Source organism: Eublepharis macularius, chromosome 6, assembly GCF_028583425.1.
Source record: "Eublepharis macularius isolate TG4126 chromosome 6, MPM_Emac_v1.0, whole genome shotgun sequence".
Taxonomy (NCBI): Eukaryota; Metazoa; Chordata; class Lepidosauria; order Squamata; family Eublepharidae; genus Eublepharis; species Eublepharis macularius.
In genome coordinates, this window is record NC_072795.1 from 21,893,811 (window position 1) to 21,915,034 (window position 21,224).

The 21,224-nt window shown below is 45.4% G+C and overlaps 1 protein-coding gene across 2 annotated transcripts in view; it reads right to left on the bottom strand.

Annotated features, from left to right (window-relative positions):
- The window catches only part of TMEM212 (transmembrane protein 212), a 77,440-nt gene extending 59,513 nt beyond the window's left edge, over positions 1-17,927 (bottom strand). The window contains exons 1-3 of one of the 2 annotated variants that reach the window (XM_054983477.1): positions 17,757-17,927; positions 7,367-7,426; positions 1,602-1,925 (exon numbers count right to left, since the gene is read on the bottom strand). In XM_054983477.1, coding sequence (XP_054839452.1) covers positions 1,602-1,925; positions 7,367-7,426; positions 17,757-17,921 — 549 coding nt within the window. In that variant the 5' untranslated portion in view covers positions 17,922-17,927. The remainder of the gene's footprint in view (positions 1-1,601; positions 1,926-7,366; positions 7,427-17,756) is intronic. The other variant, XM_054983476.1, reaches the window with a different exon arrangement.
- Positions 17,928-21,224: the final 3,297 nt, after the last annotated feature.

Here is a 21,224-nt window from a genome sequence, read left to right on the forward strand (position 1 = left end):
GACATGTGAACCATTCCATTGGATTTATATTGCCAGGCCAGAGAAGAAGTTAAAAAGATAGTTAATCCTAGGGCTCAAAGCAAGGAGCAAGAAAATGGGATTATAGAAAAAAAAGTCAGTGACCCTGTTAATAGCAAAGGGTCAGTGGGTGTCCTCCAATGAGAGCAGGGAGGATCAGAAAATTAGGTACCATATAAATAAGGCACTTGGGAGATATAAACAGTTGTCTGGTTTTGTGGACCACACATTTCCGATTCTTATTTTCAACATCCATCTTTGCAACTCAGAGCTTTCTCATTAAATTTGTTCTTTCTACACACACACAGAACAAATTCCAATAAGCAGTATTGTTTTCTTCATTTAAATAAGGACTGGAGCACCAACGAAACAAAATGAACAATTAACAAATAAAGCATGATGAAATCACCCTTCCTTAGCATTCAGACCAGACTTGGGATCTTGCTAATAGTCTCAGGCTCACTTAAAGCACTTCTAGATCAAGGGGTACTCCAAGAGTCAGGTTCAGACCCTTTTTCAAGCTCCTTTACCACTTTGGAAGCAGCTGCTTCTCCTGCTGTCCTCTGAGAGCACACGGCCGCAAGGGTAGCAGTATACCCTTCCCACAACAGCATTATCATCCCAGAAAGTGGAGGTGTTCTGGAGTTGTACGTTGTCTAGTTTTGCCTATATGCACCATGACTTCCATGCAGCTAAGAGAATGGAAGAAAGGGGCCGCTTGAACATATTGATTTTATTTATTTACTACATTTATAGTCTGCCTTTCTTACTGAGGGTCGGCTGACTGTGATATAAAAACCAAAATTCAATCAGAGAGCATAAGACATCCTGTAATAATCACCGGACTACAGAAATTAGGAAACAATGCAAACAGAAAGCTGTCGAAAGGAAGATACACCATAAATGTTGCAGAAAATAGATGACAGTGCAGTCAAAGCTAGGTGATATGTACAATACATACATCATAATGAAGCTTCCTCATTCTGAGCCAGATTGTTGGGGGCGGGGAGCATGTGCCAGCATTGCACTGGGGCGCTGTCACTTAGTGGACACTCTATCATTGAGGTATAATTGTAGGAACTGTTGTGGCTGTTGTATATTGTATGCATGTATTTTATTTTTTATAACATGTTGTATATTGTCCTGTAGGATTGTATACTGATTGTTAAAGAATTAGGATATAGGGCATTTTCACATTATTGTCTAGGCTCCTTTTTGTTTGTACATATGAGATGTGAATTTAAATAAGCCACCAAACTGAACATACCCCACTGGAGCTGAAAGCCTATTATTAGCCTTTTTGTGTGTGTGCTGTCAAGTCACAGCCAACTTATGGCAACTCCCTGAAACATTCAGGGTAGTTTTCTATAGGCTTCCTCTGTACAACCACCTTGGGCTTCCTTGATGGTCTCCCATCCAAATATTAACCAGGGTTGACCCTGCTTAGCTTCCGAGATCTGACCAGATAGTCAAGCACTAGTAGCCATACTCGGTGTATAACAGCCCTCTAAGGAGGCCACACTTTTCTCCCTCTCTTTCACTATCAGCAGAAATAAGGCAAGTAGGCAATGGCTAATACTCACATTTAAATGTCCAAACTGGAGCAGCCTTGCTGTGAGTTTGACCACCGTAGCCATAGCGGCACAGAGCACGGCAAGACTGGAGCAAAAGTCTAGAATTTGCAGTGCCACATGATACCATTCATAGTGCAAGGGGTCCTTGCAGACAGATGCAAACTTGCCATAAGGAAATGGGAACAGGATAGCATAGCCAAGGTAGTTTGTTCCCGAAATCCCAGCAAACGAGTAGTAGCAATAAGGTCCGTAAAGGAGGGACGCAACAGCAATGACACCTTGGACTGGAGAGCTGATGATACTGAAGACGCTGAAGGTGAAACCAGATTCCCACTGGAATAGAAGCAGAGACCTATAGTTACACTTGGCACGTACTTCAAGAAAGATTATACCTCTGACCAACTGTGGGTGTCAGTGGTGGCAGGGAGACATTGTAGGCCACCCAGTTTTATTGGGATGCAGATATCTTATAGTTTCAGGTGGGTAGCCGTGTTGGCCTATAGTAGAAGAGCAAGATTCAGATCCAGTAGCGCCTTAAAGACCAACTAGATTTCTAGAGTATGAGCTATCAAGAGTCAAAGCTCCCTTCATCAGACAAAGGTGCCACTGGACCCAAATCTTGCTCTTCTACTACAAACCAACATGGCTAACCACCTGAAACGAAAGGCCTCTTATAGGTGATCATGCGGCACCCTTCCCTTCACCGTTTCCTCCTTTTCAGCCTCAAGGAAGGGATGGCCAGCAAAGGTGGCTTCACATTAGACAGTGGAGTGTCAACAGTTTTTTCATTACAGCTACTCATCCGTTGCTAGCCCTGCTGGTCTCCCCATGTGGTCGGCTGTCACTGCTGGGAGAAAGGACCCTCCTTCTACCTCCCCCTGGCCACTTATGCCTGGGTTCTCCCCTAGAACTACAGCCCTCACCAGCCAGCCAGCCCTCATCCTTCCCAGCATTCTAGACCCCATGCTCCCCCACCCTCCCTGTAGGGGGAGACACACCTTTGTCTGTGGGCTCCTTTGGCTCCTGCTCCCCAATAGGGCAAGGCATCATGCCACACCACGTCATGCCTTCCTATGAAGTTACCCTGACCTGAATCTGCCCATTAGCCCATCTAATCCTCAGATTTGAAGAGGGCAAGGGTCTTTCCTAGCCTCCTAATACTTGTAGCTAGAGAAGCCACACTTGGAATCAAGGATGCGTTGCATTTTGCTACTGAGCTATGGCCCCTTCCTATATGATACAAATCCAAGTAAAGCTGCCTAATATATACTAAGGCTGCAGCTAACCCTGTGCTATCTCCTATGACTGGTGGCAGCTCTGTGAGGTCTTGGGCAGAGAAATTCTTTCCAAACCTGCTGCTAAAGCATAGTGCATTAAAAATTACAATGAAAGTGTGTCTTCAAAAGCAACCTTAAAACCAATCGATCGACATTAACCATTAAAACTAGCCCCCTCCAAACTAGCAATAAGGCAGGAATAACAAGAAGAATAAACAGAACCCGTGTTCTTCAACAGCCCCCTGGAATACCTGTCCTTTCCCTTCTTGGGTCTCTCCTTTTCAGTTTCAAGGAAGGCCAGCAAGGGTGGTTGCATTCTAGGCAACCTTCCCAGTATGGCTACTTACCCCAGGTAGGTCCCTGCCCTTGCTGGCCCTCTTGGGCTCCCAACAGCCCTAACTAGACTTAACAAGACGGTCTTAGCAATTGTGGAGAAATGCCCTCCACCCAAGAATTCACCCCAATATTTCAGTGATTGTAACTCCTGTCTACATATAGGTATCCAGCTGCAGACGAGTAACTGGCAGAATAGAAGGAGGGGTGAAGCAATACATTCTTTGAGAAGTATCGAGTGTAGGGACAGAAGACTGCATGTTTCCACCTTTTCTTTGTTCCCTTGCACAGCCCAAAAGCTTGAACAGAACACGTGTATTCTTTTATTTACCTATTAAACATGCTTATATTTTGAGAGCTTTAAGCCTGTTCCCTCACCATGCTTATTGGGTCTTGCTATCTGAAGTGTGGTAATGGGGACGGTCAGCTCTCCTTCCCTGAGACCTTGAATGTACAAAGTTGCAGTAAATAGACCCCACCCCTGCTAGCATGTGAAGTGAGCATGCACTGCACCTAATCTGAGCCTTTAGATGTCAATTCAGAGTGCTAGGTGCTTGATCCATTTACTCTCAGAATCACTGGTGGCAGTGGGTACCTGGTTTGTTTTTGGCACTCCCGGGGAGCGAGAGAAAGGGGTGTTGTCACCAACCACAGACTTGGGACAATCGCCAGGTTTTCCTGACTTATTGGAGGCCATAAGGAACAGGAGGGGCTTGCCAGTCTGTTCCTTCACACAGGTCTTCAAAACCTCAAGAGTAAGCGGATTGGTTGGACCATCCCAAGAGGAAGTGCCATAAGGAACTGGAAGATGCTGAAAGGCAGTTTGCTGAGTGAGTGACAGCAGAATAAAAAAATACTGCATTTTTTGCTGCTGTTGCCACAGCATAGTCTTTTAATGATGGCCTATGATGCAATCAGCCAGCTTTGGCATGAGCTGAGTGGCTGGATATGCTCTAGTTGTCACCCATCCCGTTTCATATATCTAAGATCCACTCAAAAGGAGGGGCAAAGGAATTAAAGATTAAATATGGGAACTATGCCCAAGGTCAAGTTCCTCAAGTCAACCAGGCCATCAACTGAGAAGCTGTTAATGGTAATAGAAAAAAAGCCACCATGAGGGCTCTGGACTCCAGCTGGCACTGTAGGTCTCCTTGAGGTAGAAATGAAGCTGCCAACTGTGCAATCTTAAGCCCACTGGCTTCAATGGACTCTAGAAGAGTGTCAGCTCTGTTGAAGATTGCACTATTCATCATATGTTATGAGCAGTCCTTCTCTGTAAGGTAAAATGAGTAGGACGTGTAAGAACTGACTGCAACCACAGTAAACATCATGGATCACACTGCTTGAAGAATCTTAATTATTACATTGGGGGGTTGGAAACAGATTTCAGGTGCCCATTAGAGATTTATACGACCATAAAAATTACCACCACTCTGCATTGTATTTTTGCACAACACCTTCTCTTATGTATCACATTTTTTATCTCACTCTTCCTCCAAGTAACTGGAACATAGGGTAGAATACACGATTCATACCTCCTCCATTTTATCCTCAAACCAGTTCTGTGAGGAAAATTAAACTGAGGAAGAGTCAGGGAACTTCAGGGCTACGTAAAAATTGAGCCCGAGTCCGCAGTCCCAACCTCATATTGCAATTACTACACCTCATTAGCTCTCTAGGAGTAAAAGCATAAAAGCATACTTGCTGTTGCTGTTTACTACATTCTATGGCTTTCTCCCCTCCTCCACCATGGACAGAAAAAAGACAACTGGGCAAGGGATACGATAAGAATTTTATAAAATTATGCAAAGGGTGGAAAAAATGGACAGAGAGAATTCCCCCCCCTCTCACATAATAGACTTGGAGGGCACTCACTGAAGCTGATGGGAAATTGATTCAGAACAGACAAAAGGGAGTTATTCTTTACTCCAGAAGTAATTGTGAAATTCACTGCCAGTGGATGCTGACCATGAATATAGGTATTTTTAATGGGGAATTCGATGGATTCCGTGGAAGACAGGTCTGTCAATGGGTTGTAACTTGTAACCATGATTACTAAGAGAACTTTCTTGTCCAAAGGCATTAAACTTCTGGACACCAGTGACAGGAAGTGACATCAGGAGAAGACCTTGGCCTCTACATCCTCTTAGTTGGCTCTCTAGGTCATCTAGTTGTCCACTATGTGAAACAATATAATAACAACAACAACAACAACAACAACATTCGATTTATATACTGCCCTTCAGGTCAACTTAACACCGACTCAGAGCTGTTTACAAAGTATGTCATTATTATCCCCGCAACAATCACCCTGTGAGGTGTGGGGGCTGAGACAGCTAGAAGCTGTGACTGACCCAAGGTCACCCAGCTGGCTTCAAGTGGAGAAGTGGGGAATCAAACCCAGTTCTCCAGATTAGATATGGGCACGAACCAAAAAAATTTAATGAATCTGCGGTTCGTGGTTTGGTGCCAATGACGATCCCGAAGTCATGAACCGCAATGGACATTTCCTGTTGCCGAATCGGTTCATGGTTCGTGGTTCATGGTGCTCAGAATGGCCCCCATTGCACTTAGAGGGCCCATATTCACAGGGAGTGTGTAGCAGGCTCTCCTCCAGCCAGCACCCAAGATTGGTCAAGATTGCAATAGGGATCTTGGAGTTATACCCTCTCCAATCCGAGGCCCCCAGGAAACTCCCACAAAAATCCAAGATCAATTATACTCTCTCTGTCTCTCCCCAAAGGCTAACAAGTAGCAAGCAATAGCTCTCACACTCCAATGCTCGCTGAAAGTGAAAGCCAGCCTAGGAGCGCAGTGCTTTTTATAAGCTGAGGTCCCATAGAGCAACAAAGGAGGTCTGTGTTTAGCTGTCAGAGCTGCCTATCAGGGTTTGCAGGGATGAGATTGGAGTGCCCGTGGCTACAGAACACCCCCTCCCCCTCCCTCCCCCAGGTGTCTTCTCCCAACTTGTAACCACTTTGCAGCTCCATGGTTGGAAGGAAGACCTGCTGATCAAGGTAAGCTGGGCTTCGATTCGGGTTTCCAGGGTGACAGAAGGAGCACAGACAGAGTTCAGGCATTCCCCCAGCTCCGTTTCCAGGGGAATTGATTGATGGCACCTGACTGTCTGGCTTCCTGAACCATGGCCAAATGCACCGAACCAGGCTTCTTCCGAACGCTGGTTCGTTTGCCGTGGACAATCATGAACTGCCGGATTGCAATTGTGCAATCGCCAATTTCGTGTGTTTTTGAAGTTCATGCCCATGTCTACTCCAGATTAAAGTCCTTCTGCTCTTAACTATTACACCAAACTGGCTCTCAAGATATTGTCTGATCCACTAAGGCACCTCTTGCATTTTTTATATGGAAAACAAAAATGGAACTGAGTGGGTTTTTTATTAATAAGCAATCCAAGCTTTCATGAAAACATAGGCAAATGCTACCCTTATTTTTTCTACTTATTTTGTACAGAAATTCCAAAATATTACAATCCATTAAAAATTATGGTGATGACCTCAGTGGGAAGCACAAGAGGGGAAATTTCCTATCTTCAAGGGATTTCCCCATGAGCTGCCTTTGGCAATTGTCTCTCCTTACTATCCTCAAACTTACAGAGCTTTGCAGGGCAATTGTCCTTTACTTCAGCTTTGAATATGATTCTTCTTTGTTATTGAAATACATGAGCAGAATAACAGACAGAAAGAGGGAGTGGGATCAGATGTGTTGTGGAAAAAGAACAACACCGTTTTTAAATAATATACTTTTTCTTTTTTGGCTGATAAGGAGATGTTCTGAAACCCCAAATGCACAAAACATTCTGTAAGCACTGTTTAGAGTGGACGGATTCCTTATTTATTTATTTTCCATGTGCCAAAGAAACAGAAAAACTACTTTTTAAATCTTCTGTTGGTTTCAGGCCTTTTATTGCCTCTAACAACATTCCCTTCTTTCAAGGCAGGAAATGTCTCTGAATCCTACTCAGTCTTCTAAATCTGGTAGAAAGTTTTAAAGTGTGCCGGCTATAAGACCAGACTTCTTTATCTGATCCTCAGCTTTAGGCCGGAAAAAAAACACCTCTCTTTCTTCTTGAGCCTATCCCTGGATTAACTCCACCTGCCTACTGCCTAGAATGTGACACTGTATAGAATAACCACATATACTTACCAGGTATCTCCGGGTACCTTGCTTTTCGGCTAGAGCAACCAGGGCACCTGCAGTTACAGCCTGAAGACAGAAGGGGAAACATATGGTAACCCTCCCATCATAAAGTTAGCCATGTTAACAGCACTTTGTTCTTTCCAAAGCATATAGCAAAGCAAATTTTTTCAAAATTGCAGCACCAAGAAACAAATCCACCAACCTCAGAGCATTGTATACCATACAGTTACTTAACTGGGCATCTGGCTAGAGAATCCGGAACTTTTGGTATCTGGAAAAAATCCTGATCTGGTGTTGGGGTTCAGCAGGTTGCCTTGTAAATTACAGGTGGAAGAAAACAATGATATGCATTTGACAGCTTCTTCCATTTGATGCTGACTGGTCTCCATTCTCTGCAGACAGACCTTCTGGGGCATCTGATTGATCACAATGTGAAACAGGATGCTAGACTAGATGCTGGTCCATTGATCTGATCTTATGATCTTATCAGCGGGGCACCCATCACCCTTTTGGTCCTTGCTGCCTCTGCTCTTGCTTGTCTCTTGCCTTCTCCTCTCCCCTCCTTTCCATGGCTACCACCTCCTCTTCCAACCAACCCTTCTCTCCCCTTTTTACTTTTTTAAAAAAATGATCTGTTGTATGGCATTGCTGTGCAGCTCCATAATACCAGTCATAATCTCAGGAGAATTTACCAGCATTTTTTTTTTTAGGTTGGAGAAATTTTGACTTCCTGTTTAACTTCTGGGATTTTGTTCTCCTGTGTTTGTAAAAACACCTCCCCTGTCTGTATTTGGCCCCACTGTGGATTTTTTTTATCCACACCTTGAGGCTATGTTCAGAATCGGATGTACAAACCAATTTGACGTAATGGTTAGAGTGCTGGGCTAGGATCTGGCAGAGCCAGGATCAAATCCCCAGTCTGCTATGGAAGCTCACTGGGTGACCTTGGGCCAGTCACACATTCTCAGCCTAACCTACTTTACAGGGTTGTCGTGAAGATAAACTTGGAGGAGAAGAGAATTATGTAAGCCACCTTGGGTCCTCATTAGAGAGAAAGGTAAGGTATAAATGAAGTACATGTGTAAATAAATAAACAAATACATGTGTCTATCCTACCTTTCCCCAGATATGTGCTCCAGGTTATTTATAACCACTTCAATTAAGACAGCCAGCAATTAAAACAAAATGGCAGAACTTGGAAAGGAAAAATACCCTGGCCACAAATATTCAGAAAGAATTATGGAAATACTAGTATGAAACCTAGTTTGGTGAAGTGGTTAAGAGTGCGGGACTCTAATCTGGAGAGCCGGGTTTGATTCCCCATTCCTCCACTTGAAGCCAGCTGGGTGACCTTGGGCTAGTCACAACTTCTAGGAGTTCTCTCAGCCCCCCCCCCACCTCACACGGTGTTTTGTTCTGGGGATCATAACAACACACTTTGTAAACCGCTCTGAGTGGGCATCAAGTTGTCCTGAAGGGCGGTATATAAATCGAATGTTGTTGTTGTTAGTTTGCCTAGGGTGCATTATGTATAGTTCCATGATCATTTTCAAAGGCTTTACTATCTTATCCATACACAGCCACTGGGGCTGCTTTTGTTGTTGGTGGGGAGGGATTAATCTAAATTTCCCCCAAGGGAGGTAAAAGTAGCTCTGGGCAGGAAATGGTTGAACTTCTTCCTCCCATGCTCTCCTCCTCCCACTAGCGAGCAGTAAAAGTTGCTCTGGAACTGAATGTGACCAGCATGTTAGGTCTCCCAGATACTGATGGACTAGGACATTAAAGTGCAAGGAGCAAGGAGCAAGCCAAGCCGAGTAGCCCCTGTGGCCGTACAATATGGGCCACTTAGCTTGGATCTGGCCAGCACTCATGAAGACAGACGTAAGCTTCACTGCCATTTGCTTGCCCGGAGCGGGGGATCCCTGATCCCACCCACCCCACCCCCATTTACTTGGCTGGTGGGGAGGCGTGCTTCCCAGGGTGCCTGCCTGGGCAGTGCAACACACCCCCAGGCAGCGCAGTGCACCCCAGCGCCCACGGTGGGCTAATTTGCGCCCCACAGCAGGCCCAATTCAGGGCAAATCGCAGCCCGCAGCTGGCTGATTTGGCCCCCTAGTGAGCACGGCAGCTTTTCCAGACTGACCCTTAATCCGCATAATGATGTTACTTCTTGGAAGTGATGTCATCACGCAAGCTGGGAGCATGCACGCACTGCACACGCATGCAAACAGGGACCCAGGACACACAGTGTGGTAAGTGCCAGGCCCCTTATCTCCTGCCGAGGGAGTCGGGGGACCAGGTAACCCTTCTGTGACTGTCCTGCTTTGCAGCTGGCAGGCAGCAGGAATCAAGGCAAGCAAGAGGGCAAGCATTAGGGTAGGTCAGAGACAGGCTGGAGTCAAGGTGGGCAGAAAAGAGGAAGTGGGCAGGCTGGAGACAGGGTAGGCAGGCAGGCAGGCTGGCAGGCAGACCGGACCCAGGTCACGAACAGCAAGCCATATGGGAGCTGCTGAACCAGCCAAACTTCTGCAGGCTTCTATAAATGAGAGCTAGCGTGGTGTAGTGGTTAGAGAGCCTAGGATCTGGGAGACCCAGGTACAAAGCCTCAGGGCCAAGCTACACATGACGAATGACATTTGAACGGCAAGTGTATTTCTCCCTGTTCACTTGCCCTCCACTCAATCCACTTGCCGTTCAAGTGTCATTCGTCACTTGTAGCTTGGCCCTCACTCTGCCATGGAAGCTCATTGGGTAACTTTGGGCCAGTCACACAGTGTCTGCCGAACTGACCTCAGAGGGTTATTGTGAGGATAAAAAGGAGGAGAGGAGAACGATATAAGCCATTCGTGGTGCCCACAGAGAAGAAAGGTGGGCTATAAGTGAAGTAAACAAATAAATATAATAAAAGAGGCTGGAATCCCCACCCTTCTTGATAGCCTGGTTAGTGTCCCAGTTCCTGTCAAGAACTGCTATACCTCTTCTCCTTCACAAGAGGCTGGAGTGAGGCAGACCCTGGGCTGCACATTGTAGGTTCCTTCATCAGGTACCTGCCTCCACCCTGATCCTCCGTTTCTGGTCCTGATGCTCCGGGTAAAACCACAGAATTTTCAATGATTCCTAGAGCAGAGTGATGTCACTTCCTGGTTTCCCTCAGAAGTGACATAATGCCATCACACCAACTGTTGATTTTTTTAATTTATTTCCCCCCCGCTGGCCAGTGCAGTGGCAGTGGGCAGCGAAGGTTGCTGGTGGAAGGTCTCCAACCATAACAGGAAACCTGGCAACCTTAGCCAAGACAGTCTTATCACCAGGGAAGTCTACAGGCATCTCCACGGTCTTCTTCTGAGTGGAGACTCTGCTTATCTTGCTCTTGGCTGCTAACACCTTTAGCATGGCAACTCACCAGGAATTTTCCTAGTATGTTAAAGAGCCACCCATCCCTGGTGCTGAATCAATTTCTTCTATACTTGCAACATGTGTGACTTTTTAAAAAAGAATTCCCATAAGTTGTATCGAGGCTCCTGCTGTTCTAAATGTTAGACCTGTTTGATATAAATCTCTCCACTAGTAATGATATTAGTTTATTCTCCATTAATTGTGATATTTTGAACTGCCAAGAAAAAGTCACAAGCTGTGTTCCTCAAAAGAAAGAGAAATCACGTGGCAAGAGCTTTCTCTTGATCCAGCTTCCAGAAGGTGTTGGAACTTTGTTTTTCGAGCGGGTGACGTGATTTCTGCAGTCAACAATGGCAGGTGTTGCTTATTAAATTCACATTTTGTTATGGTGGAAGTGCCAGCCCTGTATCTGTTTCTTTCATTCGAATAGTTTTAAAGTCCCAGAGATTTAAGGCTTTGTTTCTTAAACCATTTACAGAAGGCTGTTGGATAAGTGGTCTTGAAGATCATGAAGGCAGAGTGTTGAAAGTGAGATGGTCGCTATTTTTTTTAATAAAATGATTAGGCAATTGAGAGTTTGTGCAGCGAAATAAGGTGGCAGAACCATGAACGCAGGTGTGTCTGTGTGTAGGGGTGCCATTTTCAGAGCACCCGTCTTTAAAAGCTGCTGAAAGTAGAAACAAAGGAAAGTACAGCAGGCAAAAATATTCTTACTCAACATTTCCTACTGTGCTAGCTTACCATTTGCACGTTTTTTTTTTTAAATATAGAGGACTATTTTAAAATTTGATTCCCCACCTAAATGCTGAAGTGGTACAGTCCATGCAACACCCCAAGAGTCTACCACTTATTATTTCTAGGGTGAAGAACAGCCCATGTTGTTGTTGGTTGTTATCATTCAATTCACATTTCATTAATATAAAGAGGTGACATTTCCATTTCTGAATCCCTAGCATACGATCCCCCTCCCCCTTTCAGATTGATTAAATCTGTTAGGAGACTTTTCTAAATAGGCATTGGAGTCAACTAATCTCCAGGTAAAGACAGCAGGGACTATGAAACGGAGTATTAAAGGTTTGTGGGTCTAAATGACACTTACATGATGAAAATGGTTAACACCACAATATTACTACTACTTTATGTTGATGTTAAATAACTGTTTTTGTGAAGGATCACCTGAGAGTTGATGTGATGGCATTTATGTCCTTGGGATTAAAGGCTATACTGGGGGCATAAAGGAAAGCATTGCAGGACAGATTGTGTCGTCTACCACTATTACACACCCACTCTGGAAACCTGCAAGGAATTGTGGGGAAAGAGAACAATTTGGAAATCTCTACCCCACGGTCGAAAAGCTCATTCTCTAGGATTCTCTCAGGGGCTGGAGAAGGCTGGTTTCCTCTTTTTGGTAGTCTCTCTCAACAGATGACAGCCTTCTATTCTATGCTTCCTTTTCGGGGTTCTTTCTTTCTCTTTGGGTTAACTGACAAAGCTATTTTCTTCTGCATACCAGGCGAATCCTCCGAGTATATAAAACCCCTTGATAGTGTACGGGGATGGCTTGCCTTTTTTGCGTCTTTCATCATCCGCCCGGCAGGCACTGTAGGGCTGATGGAATGCCTCTTCCAGCTTACCTTTTGGTAGAGGAGATACTAAGAAAGACTCATGACATCAAAGCCTCTCTAGCATGGCTGCCGACGTTGCTGCTTTCTTTAGGGAGATCACTGTGAGCCCAGGGGAAGCAGTTTATAATAAAATTAATATTATAATAACATTCGATTTATATACCACCCTTCAGGATGACTTAACACTCACTCAGAGCGGTTTACAAAGTATGTCATAATTATCCCCACAACAAAACACCCTGTGAGGTGGGTGGGCTGAGAGAGCTGTGACTAGCCCAAGGTCACCCAGCTGGCTTCAAGTGGAGGAGTGGGGAATCAAACCCAGTTCTCCAGATTAGAGTCCCGCGCTCTTAACCACTACACCAAACTGGTGTCCCAACTACTCTTCATTCTGTTGTCATTAACTGCTTTGACCTATTGTAGACTGACTCAAAGACAGCAAGGACTGGAGATCCTTCACTGCCTACTGAAAAATGTATTCGCCACACAAACCCTTGAACCTCACAAGGCTTGAAGGGTTTATGTTTCATACTCAGCATCTGACAGATTTCCATTGTTTTGAGACCCAGATTTTCACTTTCGTGGCAAATTCCAGCAACAACAAATAGGAGTTTGAATAGATTTCTTATGAGACTAAGCCTGAAATTATAATCTTGGCATTGGTGGACCACATTAAAAAAAAAAAGTTCCCATGAACAAAAGCATAAACATCTGGAGTCACGAGTGGCTGTTGGCAGAATGTATCAGGCCAGAGAGACAGAGAGAGAGAGAGAGAGAGAGAGAGAGAACGCCTGCAAGGCTCCAAGAGTTTCTAGCCAGAACAAATAATACAACAAAATCGGAACACTGTGATGAGCTATTGTAGCCTGCAAGGAGGACCAAACCCTTCTTTGCAACTGGCCTTTCCAGCCGAGACTCCCTCAATTTACACATGTGGTTGAGGGAACAAAGAGAAACTGAGCTGTGGAGAGATTATTTCATCCCTGCTGGGACAGCTCCAAGATATTAGATGATCAGTTTCCACTTTGCTTTAAATACTCTGGCAATGAATCTTACTTTCTGTCCCAAACTTTGCATAACTTCAGTTTTGAACGGGGTGCTTTTCCTTCCCAAGTTCTGCCATTTTGTTTTCATCGCTGGCTGTCCTCATTGAAGTGGTTGTAAATCACCTTGAGCCCATATCTGGGGATAGATACATTTGTTCGTTTATTTGCTTCCATTTATAACAACAACATTCGATTTATATACCGCCCTTCAGGACAACTTAATGCCACACTCAGAGCGGTTTACAAAGTGTTATTATTAACCCCACAACAATCACCCTGTGAGGTGGGTGGGGCTGAGAGAGCTCCTAGAAGCTGTGACTGACCCAAGCCAAAGTCACCCAGCTGGCTTCAAGTGGAGGAGTGGGGAATCAAACCCAGTTCTCCAGATTAGAGTCCTGCTGCTCTTAACCACTACACCAAACTGGCTCTTGTCTTCCTCCCCAAGGAGGACCCAAAGCTGACTTCCATCATTCTCCTCTCCTCCATTTAATCCTCACAACAACCCTGTGAAGTAGGTTAGTATGTGACTGTCTCAAGGTCACCCAGCAAGTTTGCACGGCAGAGGAGGGATTCAAACATGGGCCTCCCAGATCTGAAAGTCCGAAAGTCTAACCCCTGCGCCGCATGAGAAAGTCCATTAACGGTAGTCAATGATGCAAGAGATCTCCATCTGAGACTACTTCCAGTCAGAGCAGACAAGACTGACCTTCACAGACCTGTGGTCTTGCTCCGTATAAGGCTCTTTATGTGTTCCTGCATACTTAGCTAGATGCTATGTTCAAGATCAGCCACAGCAGCCCTGAAAAACCAGCCTCGAGTGCTGAGCAAAGTGGTTAGACATGCCACTCTTTGGCACATGTATCCACATGAATACACATGAAGATGCTGTATACTGAATCAGCCCCTTGGTTCATCGAAGTCAATATTGCCTGCTCAGACTGGCAGCAGCTCTCCAGGCTCCCAGGCCGAGGTCTTTCACATCACCTACAACTTGATCCTTTCAACTGGAGATGCTGAGGATTGAACCAGAGACCTTCTGCATGCCAAACAGATACTCTGCCACTGAACCAGAGCCCCTCCCCACAGGCTGGAGTTTGGTCTACCTGACATATCAGCAGGGATGGTCTGTGACATTTTGGTGCTTAAGGCAAAGGTAGGCAGTCTAAATGGAACACAGCAATTAAAAGAGTGGATATTCTCCTGTCCAAGGCTCATTGTTATGAAGCGTCTGGGACAGGAAAATGTCTAGTGGGTTGTGTTACATCGTGTTTATTGTGTTAACTATGCCTCCCCAAGTTAATGAGATGAACAAGAGTTACACTGTCTGCTTTAGGTCATTAAAATGAGCCCAGCATTGGAAGAGGAAACAGAACAAAAGGTCAAATGAGATGCTGGGAATCAGTGGTTAGATCTCCAGATGTGTATTGTAGCTGAGAAAAGCAACTGCAGGAGGGCACAACGTTTGTTGTTGCCACTGTGCTGGGGAAATCCCCCCCCCCATTCATTATCCTAGGAGCAAAATAAAAAGACAGGCATGAATATAGGAACCTGTCTTCTTCCCTTCCAAGGGCTTAAAGCAGCCTGGGAGGAGGGGTAGCCAACACTGGGTTGGAAAATTCCTGGAGATTTGGGGGTGGAGCTTGGAGAGGATGGGGTTCAGGGAGGGGAGGGACCTCAGCAAAGTATAATGTCATGGAGCCCATCCTCCAAAGCAGCTGTTTTCTCAAGGAGAACTGATCTTTGTAATCTGGAGATCAGTTGTAATTCCAGGAGATCTCCAGGCCCCACGTGAAGGTTGGCCATCCTAGGGGGATCAGTGAAAATCAACCACTCCTTTTTATCAATGGAAATTATCTGTGGGATCCTTTGCTCTGTCCCCCCAGAGACAGTGGGAAGTGTAGGTCTGTGCAAGTCTCTTTACACCAAGAACACCAGTACTCCAAGGTGGGCAGTAGAACTAGGAAATTGGGGAGGGCAGATCTCTCTGTATCCCTACTCTTCCTCTTTTTGCTACTGTCTCTTTGTTTACCCAGAATGCTAATCTCAGGGACTTCCTTCCTTCTAGCTCCCTCTAACCTCCACAAGGACAAGATATGCTCTCAGAATCTCTTTCCATCCTCAGCTTAGGTAGATAGCTCAGAATAATGCCTTTATCTCCTTTCCTAGATTAGTATGGATTATGTTTCTAAAGCAACAAGCCTTGTGTGGTTAGAGTTGCCAGATGGGATCCAGAAAAACACCAAACCTCAGTGAGCAAGGGCGGCACTCACCTGAAAAATGATCTTCACGCATGCACTCCCAGCCCTGGCATGATGACATCACTACTGGTGCCGCAGAGGAGGCCAGGTGGTGAGGCTCCTGACACACAGGAGGCTGGACTTGCTGGCCAACCCCCGGGTGGCGCCGCACAGGAGGCTGGGCAGCCAGGCTGAGCTGGTGAGGAGGAGAGGAGGTGGAGGCAGCACACAAAGGCCTACTGGTGCTGCCACCAACTCATGTATGCCAGCAGCTAGCTGCTCTTTCCCAACACAAAAATACTGGAGATTTATACGTCTGGTATTTTAACTACGTTTCCCCCAGACAGTCCACAAAAATACCGGACAGTTTGGGTGAAAACCAGATACTGGGCAACCCTACCTGTGGACTTTATTTTAAAAGCAGCCTGCTGCTTGTGCTAGCAAGCAGCCAGCTCCTGCTAACAGAGATGGGTCCTTCACACCCAGGAATTATATTGTGTCTGGGTTTTGATTCTCACATTTTCATACTCGGGCTTAGCTCTGCCACAATGAAGTGAAAATCAATTGATGTGAGCTTGAGCAAGCACAGAGCACCTTTTGGAAGAGCATAACGAGAACCCTGTTTTCTTAGTTTTATAAAAGAGGGGTGTAAAATTAATTTGAGTAAGTCTTTTCCTCCAGTCTAACAACAGTAATAATATAAGCAGACGCCTGCAGGATCAGGCCAAAGGTTCATCTGGTCCAGCATCCTGTTTCTCACTGGCCACCCAGATATTTCCAGCCATTCACAAACAGGGCATGAAAGCAACAGTCCTCCCCCAGGGTTGGCTCCCCCCCCAAAAAAACTTGCACTCTGTGGTCAAGTGTCTCTGAACATGGAGGTTTCACAGAGACGCCGATGCAAATAGTCTTTCCTAGACCTCTCCTCCATAAGTGTGTGTAATCTCCATTTAAAGACATCTAAGCCAGTTGCCATCAACAAATGTTTATTGCAGCGAATTCTATTGATTCCACACATGTTGGATAATGCACTTTCAATGCACATTATCAATCGTTTGAGGTGGATTTTTTGTTCCGCACACGAAAAAATCAGTTCCAAATGATCTATAAAGAGGATTGGAAGTGCATTATTCAACGTGTGCGGAATCATTCATAACTGACACCCTTTGTAGAGAAATACTTTCTTTTGTCAGTGCTGAATCTACAGCCCAATCAATTTACCTGGGTGACCCTCCAAAATACTGGTCCAATGGGATGGAAACACACCTCCCAATCCACTCTATCTGCACTTTAAATAACAAGCTCCACACACCCCTACCCCGGTCATCTTTTACTCTGTACTAAACAGCAAATTCTTTCCTTATAGGGAGGATACACAACAACAACAACATTCGATTTATATACCGCCCTTCAGGACAACTTAATGCCCACTCAGAGCGGTTTACAAAGTGTTATTATTACCCCACAACAATCACCCTATGAGGTGGGTGGGGCTGAGAGAGCTCCAGAGAGCTGTGACTCGCCCAAGGTCACCCAGCTGGCTTCATGGAGGAGTGGGGAATCAAACCCGGCTCTCCAGATTAGAGTCCTGTGCTCTTAACCACTACACCAAACTGGCTCATACTTCACAATGCAACCCTAAACAGTTACATCCTTCTACACTCATTGACGTCACTGTCCTTAGAAGGGTCTCTCTCTATTTGGGATTGTATTGTCAGCCCCTTGACCGTGTTGGTTACTCTTGTCTCCTCCCTTAGAGCGTCTGTCCAGGCTCTACGTCTTAAGGATTAAAGCACAAGTCTCCCAAGCCAAGACTGTTGTTTCTAATTGTTCTAGAAATCAAGCCCCTCTTTTTCCGTATCAGTATCGTAGGAAAGTTACATCATGGAAACACTGTACGCTTACAGATCAGTTTCACTGGTCACATTTTAAAAATCTGAGAGCTGTGAAGATTCCAGGTTACACATTAACTATCAGATTAATGCATATACTCATGTTTGTCCTTCCATTTTCTTCAGTCAATTTACCTCTATGTTTAAAAAACAGCACTAACATCCTTTCCTGGCCATTTTGTTCTCTTAGTTCTGCCTACCAAAGCTCCATTCCAGATGGGCGAGGCAATGTGAATGCTCCATCCGACAAACTGAGGTTTGTAGGAAAAAACCGGGAAGAAGGCAATAATTCCAGAAATCAGGCTCAGAATCCCGAAGGCAATAAGTATTCTTCCGGTGACTGCGAACAAGCTCTTTGTTTCCATCGCAAACTTCTCTCTCTGTTTCGCCCTGAGCTTGGTTTGCATTAATGCAATAAAAGCCTGAGTTAACACATACCGCTATACACAAAAGTATCTTGGAGACTGTAGTCATGATGCCTTCCTGTTGTTTGCATACTCTGATTAGGAAACCCATTTCTGGTTCGTGTAATTCCTGCTAAAATGCAAAATATATTATAAAAGAAATGAACATATGAAAAAAATAATCCACACAATCCGTCCTTATGCTTAAATAAGGACTAATTTTTATTTAAATGCATGAGGCACAACCCATTCATATTTCCACAGAACTACATCCAAGGGGGGAGCATTTCCAACATGAATCTATTGAAGCATTTTCCTTCTTTGCCTTTGTTCCTCTATTGGAGCTTAGCAAGAATTATGTGGTGGCCACAGTCACAAGAATGTGAGGACTTCCTCATGTCATGCTGAGGAACTCAATAATTTCTTCTTCTCCAGCTTTCAGTGCAAAGGGCTTTTTTTTCAGCAGGAACGCAGTGGAATGGAGTTCTGCAACCTCTTGAAAATGGTCACATGGCTGGTGGCCCCGCCCCCTGATCTCCAGACAGAGGGGGGCTTAGATTGCCCTCCACTCCCCTCTGTCTGGAGATCAGGGGGCGGGGCCACCAGTGATGTGACCATTTTCTCGGAGGGCAACCCACTGAGTTCCACCACCTCTTTTCCCAGAAAAAAAGCCCTGGCGAAGGTTATACTCACGTTGGCCCTTCTAAAAGCAGCCTGTGTTCAGGAGACCAGTCTGCATCCACACTGAAAGGATTTTTCATTTGGTGAATGTGTGGTGTGTGGTGTAGTGAATGCAAAGGCATTCGCAGCAGAGCACCTAAATGGGAATTTGATGTGCATTATCCACTGTCAGCCACCTTTTCTCTGCATTTTTCTACCACCAGAGGGCTATTCTTATTGCGCATGCGCAATAGCAATATAACAATCTATTGTCACAATCTACAATTCAACGCATTTGTTTAAAGGGAACAAGCATTTGAATGACACTATGAGATGTGTGGAAGGAAGTGAAGGAAGTGCGCAGTTAGAGTAATTGTTGTGTATATTGCAATGTGCCTAGTAAAACATGCATTTGATTCTGTGGGTTACTGGGAGACAAAAAAGGGGGAGAGGTTAAGTAGACTTCTGATGAGGAGCCCCTCTCATTCACAGAGCTCTGTGCAGACATGAGTGGATTGTACCCAATGTATTTTTAGAAAAGTAAATCCCCTTTGTTGTTTTAAACGCAACAGACGTATTTGGGGTGTGATTTACAAGCTTCTTCGACAGTAGCCTAATACTGGAAATGGTTTTGCAATTCGTAACGTACTGTAATTTCAACTGAGTTTAGATTATCAAAGGGCAAACTTGAGTATAGATTAAACAAGAAAAAATGAATCACTGGAACAAAGAGAGATAAAGATGTTCTGACCACGTGTTCAATCTTGAATCACAAATAACTAGCAGCACAATCCTAAGCAGTGGTACACTCTTCTGTGTCCATTGAAGCCAATGGGCTTAAAAGGGCACAAACTGTTCAGGATTGCACAGAAGTACTTGTGTGAAGTAATTAAAAAAAAGATAGATTCCCTCTTAATTTGACCGATCTGTTCTTTTAACTAACACTTCTGCCCGTTTCCCCATGGGGAGTGACCACTTCCTGGTGTGCACAGCGTTACTGATTTGTTGGCTGAGTCATGGTCATTGTTTCCAGTTGAGCACAACAGAGCTAAGAAGAAAACCCAACATCCTTTCTGTCCAAAGAGGCCCAGGACTGTAGCAAAAAAGGAAGAAAATGAAACAATTATCTCAGCTTGCAAGCAGATTTACCTATCATTTTAGCGAGAACATTTACTGTCATTTTAGTGTATTGAGGATATCCCAGAGGAAGGTTGCTTTCTTTAGTTTTATGATCAGCTCTCTTGCAAAAGAGATGAAGCTTTTCTCTTCCACTCATTATAAAATTTCAACTAGGTTGACCAGAAGCAATAGCTGGGGAAATTATTCCTGGCAAAGCTTGTGTCGTGGGCTGGGACAGCTCAAGCAGAGTTGTCCAAGTCCGGTCTGAGGTCAGAGCACAAGTCCAAAGCCAGGAGTGAGTCCAAAGTACAGAATACGAAAGCCAAGTCAGGAGGTCTGTAGGTCAGTTACCAGTCAGAGTAAGGGTGATCCAGAAACAAGGTCAAGGCACAGTCCAGGGGTCACACAAAAAAGCAAGAGCAAGGCAAGATCCCGCAGAGTGGTTGCAGTCAGAGCAGGATTCCGACATGTTGCTTCCACGCCTCCTCGTCTTCTGGGGCTGGGTTTTATAGATAGGCTGGCCTTGCAGCCAGCTGCTCAGGAGCAATCCTGTGCTCGCTCCTCACCACTCTCAACAAGCAGCTGGCATCTGGCCAGGAGATGTGCACTTTGCCGCCTCTCCTGCAGTTCCACACGCTGCTTTTGTCTGCGGTGCTCTCTGGGTGAGGCTGGAGGTTTGGGCATCCTTGGCTGTGCTTCACCAGTGGTGTTGGAGTTGGAGGGTGCCGGTGCCTCTGCCTCAGCTGCTGGCTGTGGACTTTGGGCAACTGGTGGCTGGGCTTCACCTGTGGTGTAGGAGCTGGAGGGTGCTGGTGGCTCTGCCTCAGCTGCTGGCTGTGGACTCTGATTAGCTAGCAGCTGTCCTTCTGCTGAGTCAGGGCTGGCAACACGGAGCTCCCCTTCTCCTGAGGAGTCAGGGCTGGCTACATGAGGCTCCTCTCCTTCTAGGAGTCCTCACTTTCAGTGAGCCCAGACTGGCCCTTGACACCTTGTCAGAAAAAGGTTATTCAGCCCTTCACGGACTGGGACCTGGATGCCTGTGGGACCGCCACTTCCATTAAGGTCCCCTGCAGGGCATTGTGCTCTGCAGACAAGCAACTCCTGGTGGTCCCCGGCCCGAAGGACATCCGTCTGGCCTCGACCAGGGCCGGGGCTTTTTCTGCCCTGGTCCCAGTCTGGTGGAACACTCTCCCGCTGGAGATCCGGGCTCTGCCAGACCTGTTGCAGTTCTGCAGGGCCTGTAAAACGGAGATGTTGCGCTGGGACTTTGGCTGAGGGCCAGCAGGTATCCCCCTTCTTCCACCTAAGACCAGCAGTTTTTCGGGGATTGCCCTTGGCCGTGTGCTACGCCCATATATAGGCCCATGTATGGACTCCCAACTGTTTAAGTAGCCTGTTCCTGGACTATTTTAATTATTGTTTAAAGATTATTATTGATTCTATAGTTTTATGATTAACTCATTTTATGTTATGAATGTTGTGAGC